The sequence below is a fragment of the Callospermophilus lateralis genome, chromosome 3, assembly GCF_048772815.1.
Source record: "Callospermophilus lateralis isolate mCalLat2 chromosome 3, mCalLat2.hap1, whole genome shotgun sequence".
NCBI classification, from domain to species: domain Eukaryota; kingdom Metazoa; phylum Chordata; class Mammalia; order Rodentia; family Sciuridae; genus Callospermophilus; species Callospermophilus lateralis.
This window is the reverse complement of record NC_135307.1, coordinates 32695915-32703087: the sequence shown is the minus strand read 5'-3', so window position 1 is coordinate 32703087 and position 7173 is coordinate 32695915. Positions and strand designations below refer to the sequence as shown.

The 7173-nt window shown below is 46.8% G+C and overlaps 1 protein-coding gene across 1 annotated transcript in view; it reads left to right on the top strand.

The window, feature by feature from the left end:
- The first annotated feature begins 1294 nt into the window (after positions 1-1294).
- The window catches only part of Ttc9 (tetratricopeptide repeat domain 9), a 30880-nt gene continuing 25001 nt past the window's right edge, over positions 1295-7173 (top strand). The window contains exon 1 of the mRNA XM_076848123.2: positions 1295-1882. Within this exon, the coding sequence (XP_076704238.1) occupies positions 1477-1882 (406 nt within the window). The 5' untranslated portion in view covers positions 1295-1476. The remainder of the gene's footprint in view (positions 1883-7173) is intronic.

Below are 7173 nucleotides of genomic sequence, written 5' to 3'. Positions count from 1 at the left end.
GTCGGGATGGGAACGTAGCTCAGTGATAGAGTGCTTTGCCCAGCATGAGTGAGGCCCTAGGTTCAATCCCCAGTACTGCAAAAGAGCTAGATTAAAAATTGATTAAATTAAAGTTTCCATAATTCATCAGAACAATTTCCCAGTACTTAAGCCACAAAATCAAACACCACTGTGTTCTAAATACACCTGAGACTTCAGACCTCATGATTCGTCTGGGATTTCCTCCCTCTGGCTGATATGTCACTCTCTTCTATTTTCTTTTGCCCAACTCCTACTCGACTTTCAAGGCCTTCAATGTTATTTTGTCCCTAAAGCCTCCGGATCCTTCTCTACTCAGGAAGCCGCCTCAGGACTGCACAGTACTGTCTTGTTCCTTCCCAGTGACACTTTCCAATCTACCTGGAGCGGTGATGGGTGGTTGGCTGGGGGTTGCTTGTGGGCAGGGGAGTCACCTGCTTATCTCCGTCTGCCTGTCCCAATCCCCAACAGACAGCTGACACTTGGGGTCGACTGAAAAAAAATGAAGGAAGGAAGTGAGCCTCCTAAGGAAGGGCACGGAACTGTCTAGTAATGGAAACTGGAACCGCAAACCCGCCAAGCCCGAGGACCCACAGTAACAGGTGTTTCCGTCTCTGGTGTCTGTGATTCGTCTGCACGGCTGCGCACTCACAGTCTCCCGGAGTACAACGCCCCACACGCAGACGTGCACACCGTGTTCGGGCCGCCCTGGAGACACACCTCAGCGACAACCAGGATCCACGAAAAAGGAAACCCTGCACCCTTAAGATATTAATGCCTTACTGCCGAAAGAAAAAGAAAAAAAAAAAAAAAGCCCCAACAAAACAAAACAAAAAAACCAAGAAGCTATGTTGGTGCCTACTTCTCTTGCTCACCGCTGCATCTTCATCTTTTGAGTTTTTAAGAAATCTATGCATGCATCTCGTTGCTGCCCTCCTACACACACACACACACACACACACACACACACCCCACCCTTCCCCCATTCCTCTCTTTCAGACTAGGCGCGCCTCCGAGGACTGGATTGAATGGGAAGGAGCCGGGCCGTCTTTGTCATTAATTCTCCCCTCCTTGGAGCAAGCCAAGCTTCTTCCGGGTCAGTGGCAATCACCGCCACCCCAAATCAAGCCCGCGGGTCCCCCAAACCGATAACCCCGGAGCGGGCGAGGGCCGGGTCGCCACCCGCGGCAGGTTGCGGAGGGGAGGAGGGCGGGGAAGAGGGCGGGAGGGCGGCGCGAGTGGGGGAGGGAGGGAGGGAGGGAGGGGAGCCATCCGAGGGGGAGGAGAGAGCAGCCTCCCGCAGCTGACGGGGAGAATGGGAGTGCGGGGCGACAGACCGCCGCAGGGTGTCACGGCCGCTGGGAAGCCTGAGAGGCGCGGGGCCGGCGCCCGCCGCTTTTAAACCCGGGAGGGCGCGGCGGCGGCGGGCGGATCGCGGCTTGCTCGGGCGGCGGCCGAATGGAGAGGAAGGGCTCGGCGGCCGGGGCCAAGGGGAACCCGAGCCCGCCCGCGGCCGGCGAGGGGCAGCGGCCGTCGCCGCCCGTGTGCGTCCCGGGAGGCAGCGGAGGAGCCCCCGCGCGGGGCCAGGCTGGGGCGGCGGCCGAGCCCGCCGAGCTCATCCGGCGCGCGCACGAGTTCAAGAGCCAAGGGGCGCAGTGCTACAAGGACAAGAAATTCCGCGAAGCCATCGGCAAATACCACCGGGCGTTGCTGGAGCTGAAGGGGCTGCTGCCGCCCCCCGGGGAACGGGAGCGGGACTCGCGCGCAGCCTCCCCGGCCGGGGCCCCCAAGCCTGGCCGCCTCTCCGAGGAGCAGAGCAAGACGGTGGAAGCCATCGAGATCGACTGCTACAACAGCTTGGCAGGTGAGCCGCGCCGCGCCCCCGGCCCCTCCTGCTGCCCTCGGGGTCTGAGGCCCGGTTCCCCGTCCCTGTCCCTCCGGCGTCCGGACCGCTGCGGCGCTCCCGCGGTGCAGCCTCTGGGGCTGTGACCGTGCCGCTCTGGGAAGGAAGGAACCTGGGAGGGAGGCGCTTTGGAAAAAGTGTGACTTTCAAGATGATGCCTCTCAAAGGCCTTAGACAGCTCACGTCCTTTTCTTTGCATATATCGCAAATCTCCCATTGAAATGGCTGGACCAACAGAAGGCGACTTAACTGGCCTGGCGACGGCTGCTACTGCTTACCAGTGGACTTGGGTCCAAAATGCAGAAGCGGCGCCCTAGGTGGGGCCCTGCAGCCGCTGCTAACCGAGCGTTTTCTTTTGGGTGGGTCCTAAGGACGGGCCCACGCACCTGTCCACTGTCCTCAGGTATCATTGGCTCCAAAGTTGGCCATACCCTCCAACCCCAACTAACTGCATCCCTTTGAGTAAGGTTCTTTTGCAAATTCTTTGACCCCTGTAGCAAGGGGGAGTTTGACACAATGCCTTTCCAATCTTGAGCAAAATGGATTCCAAAATGCCACTTTCTTCTTTCTGAGCTCCGCTGGAGCTCCGGGTTGCCAGGTGAAGACAGAAGTCTCAAAGGGAACCCAGTTCACGTTTGGTCTTAAGCTTTGCTGCATTCTCTTCTGGGCTAAGAATAGATGTACATCCAGAGTTCACTTTGGGGATGAGGTCAAAGTCAGCCATTTACAAAATTTAATTTAGGCACAGAAAATTCTAAGTCCCTAAAACAAAAACAAAAACAAACAAACAAAACAAAACAACAACAACAACAAAGACTCTGGATCTTCCCAAGGCCTTCTGTAAGATGAGAGTTGTTGGAAGTGGCAACAGCCTTATATTTGAAGTGCTCTCTCTTCTCCTCCTACCCACTTTGGTAGGATTTTAACATGGTCAAGCTTCCCTGACTAAATAAAGGCCCATTTCTCCTAGTTCCTAACCCTTAAAGTTGCCTAAACTAGCTAGGGACTGTTAGAATAAGGTATATAGGTGTAATGTGACTGGATGTGGCTGGGATGGTGGATGTGCCAGGCACAAGGGAGATGAAAATAAACAACTGCTAAGTCCGCTTGGTTCCCAAGTGCAGACCTGCTGTGTTCCCTTTGCAGTTTCTAGTACTCATTTACCTCTGCCTTCCCATAATGCCGTGCACAGTATCATCTTTAATCAGGTAAAACCCAGTCCAAGGAAGCACAGTGTCAAGTAGTTAACAAATTTAAAGGATGAATAGCAACAGTAATCTGTAGCAACTGTTGTAGAAATGGTGACACTGATAGCATACCACTAATAATAGCATCAAAGGATAACACAGCAAAGATGGAATTTTTCGATCCATTACAAGATACAGTTTGACTCCTTTTATTTCCCATAAGTCTCTGGCACATTTCCTGCTGCCTGATAAGTAGTTAAAGGGCAGAGCAGCTGCAGGTAGAGGGAGAGGTGCTCTGGATCACTAATGCAGTGATTTCAAAGTGGTAATGGAACTTTATATTCAGTGTTATCCAGAACATTGTAGAACCACCCTTCACCCCATATTTTTGTTTACCAGCCAGTGGTTACATTTCTATGGTGAAACCAAAAATATGTCCTTGGTCAGGCCAGCCCAGCAGGCCTGGACTGAGATCTGGACAGCTCCTCCACTTCCATCCCCACCGCCACACACTTTGGGGAAATTCAGTGGTGAGAGAATGGAAAGCAGCGGTAGCAGATTTCCCCATTTACTGCTTTCTCTGGTGCCCATAAGTCTTCTTCAGTGTCCACCACTTATTATTGTTAATAATTTATTGTATGCACTATTAGGTACCCTACACACATAGACTTTTTAAATCTTTGTAATCTAAAAGAAATACATGATCATCAGGTTTGCCTAGAAAACCCTAAGACTCCAGAGCCCTTTCACTTCATAGGCAATTCTCTTGTCGTCACAATGTCAGTATTCTCTGGGCCCTTGTCTTCCATGAGCCCAGTCTCAGGTGAGCTGCTAAGCTCTACACTTCAAAATTTCTTTGGGAGCTCTCAGCCCTGGTACCCAGGAGAAAGAACTGCAGTGCCTTGAATTCAAGGTTCTGATAGGGCTACACACTTCCAAATGTTGTCATGTTTCACAGAAGAATCACTTTTTGAGTTTTTAATCTTTAGGAGATGAGCAAAATCTGTATACTGTGTAGAAATTTAAGCCATTGGGAGGAAGGTTCTGCAGAAAAGTGACTTTGGGGAGGATAGAAGTCTGATGTTGTTTTCCTTGGGGTGATGCATCAAATTGATTACCACTATCTCAGAAGTCCCAGCTAATAGCAAAGTATCCTTCCTTGTAAGTAATACTTACAACATGTGTTTCCTTTTAGAAAATACCAAAAAGTTTAAAGAAGTGAATACAAAATTACTTCTGATCTTACCACCCAGAGAAATCCACTGTGGTGTATTTCCTTCCTGTATTTTTTTTTCTGCACATAAATGTAAAATTGTTTACAAAGCTGAGGCTCTCCTGTATGTACCATCATGTATCCTGCTTTTAATCCCACTTATGTTAGAAGCATTTTCACATCTCATTAAAATATTTTCCTAGTTTTAGATGGCAACCTAAAAATTTTAAATGTGTGTTTACAGTTATTATTGGATAGAAAGGAAGGAAAGATGATCACTGTTGTTAGAGCCGGAACAGTGCAGCCTGGCCCATGAGATATCTTTTCCCCTGTGTGCCTGCTAAAAGGAAGGGGACCAGCAACTGCAGGCTCATTTTGGCAGAAAGGAATCTGATCCTTCCATCAGGCCTATGATGCCAGCTGAACAGCCCAATGAGCTCCAGGTGGGAGCACACTGAAGCTATTTTCTAAAGGTTCTGTCCTCCTTCCACACAAAGCCATGGATAGAGGGAGAGGCTTAGGGTTTGGAAGGAACTCCAACTAGCCCAGAAGTACCTAAAGAATTAGGCTATGTTGCTAAGGGCATCTGTCCTCCAAACAAGAGGTAGCATGAGGCTTCTGGAGGAAATTTAAATTCAGTGAACCCTTGTACACTGCCTGGAAACCTCCAAAGGAATAGCAAGGGGACAGCTAGAATGTGCTTAGAGATGTTAGCATAGAAACCCCTTTGGTTGGCCTGAGGGGACTGTCAGAAACTGCAGACAGTTTTCAAAATGCCCCAGGTCATGGTCTGCTCTAGCTTGGATTTTGTTTGGTTGGGAGGAATCCAGCTAGTTGTGCAAGGCCCCTGAATGTGATTTTGTATGTCTTATTTTTAAGAATAACCTCAAGGAAAGAGATGGGGACCATTCTGTTCCTTCAGAATTCCAAATGATTCTGATATGATTATTAGAAAAGATATTCTGATCTGTCTGGAGAGACTTAGGGATCTGTCCTTACCAAGGCCACAGAGGAAGCATGTATTGGCCTGTTGAATGACTCTTGTTGACCTTGAACTAGAAACAGGATTCCTCTGGGGCCTTGGAACCCCTTGAAGGGCAAAGCCTTTTGCTGCACATCTGTTCCTGTGGTGGCCCCATCTGGGGTCTGATCAAAGGGAGATAATGCATAATGACTTTGTTGGTATCCTCCAGTGATGTTCAAGACTCAAATGCCAGCAGTGGAGACCGATGCCAACAGAGCATGACACTGAAACTAAAGGCTGGGACTTGGGCCTCTATCCCTGGCATGCCTTGTGACCTTGAAAAGCCCCTACCTCTTTGTTCTACCTTCCTTTTTTTTTTAAAAAAAAAAAAAATCTATTTAGAGCTATATCTGAGAGATTTTTGTTTGCTTGTTTATTTTACCAAAGGAGTAGAAAATATCTCTTGGTCTCAACTGAAGCCCCAGGACAGGGGTATGACAGGGCCTTGAAAGAAATCCACGGTATGAAAAGGCCTGGGATGGTACCTTCTGAAAAAAGGCTTCATAGACAGATCTTGAAGCACGGCCCTATCATCAGAGCAAATCACAGAATTTGCAGGGTGCAGGGCAAAATGAAAACATGAGACCCCTTGTTCAATAGGCAGAGAAACCATGTCATTGAAAGTCCCAAAAGATAAGACTTTTTCCTTTCTTTCATGGTTTTTCTCTCTCATCTATTTTTTATTTGCTATTTAATATCACTACCAGTAAAGACAATTAAATTTTTAAATTATTGGCATCAATTTTACTATTTATTTGTGTTTTGTGCATGCCAGTTTTAAAGGAAAATATAAGAACACTTGTATGCAGAATCATAAAAAGTACACAATTCATATTTTATAGCTCATACATGCATAAGTAATTTATTCTTACTAGGACAGTGGAAATGCCACACCCAATTAACTTTTTTAAAATTTATCTTCTTTGTGTGCCTACTTTATGGGCATATTTTTTTATTTTTTTAATTGCTTTTATTTTTTATTTTTTTAAAATACATGATAGCGAAATGCATCACAATTCTTATTACACATATAGAACACAATTTTTCATAACTCTGTATAAAAAGCATGTTCACACCAATTTGTGTCTTCATACATGTACTTTGGATAATAATGTCTATCACATTCCACCATCATTGCTAACCCCTTCCCCCTCCCTTCCACTCCCTTCTGCCCTATCTAGAGTTCGTCTATTCTTCTATGGGCATATTTTATATGCACACTTTCTGATGAGCAAGGGAAGGAAAAGGAGCTAGGGGATCATCTTACCCTTTCCTTTTGTGTTGACATTTTTAGCATAAGTGGTTAACTAGTAAGAGAAGTAACATAAATTGGGAAAGATATGGTGGGGTTCCTTGGGCATTTGTTTCTTAGGACACTTCAGTTTCTTTCTGAATTTGAAGGAATTTCTGATTTTTTTTAATATTTATTTTTTAGTTGGACACAATACCTTCATTTATTTATTTTTATGTGGTGCTGAGGATCTATCTCTCATGAGATAGGCGAGCGCTCTACCACTAAGCCACAACCCCAGCCCGTAATTTCTGATTTAATGGAAGACTGGGGCCTCTTGGGACTGTCAGCATGTTTATTTCCTTGTTATAGATGTAATACCTTTATCTTGTACTTACACTGAGTCTTGAACACTCATGTGTCATGAGTCTGCCGGAATTCTGTGTTCATGGGGCATTGTAAATGCATACTTGGATGGGGCTATAGTCACATCTATTTCCTCTGCTCATGCCCATGTTTCACTGTTCCATAACATTTCACATACAAAACACAAGTTCAGTGATAAAACTATTAACGACTTAAAGAAGGCAACAGAAG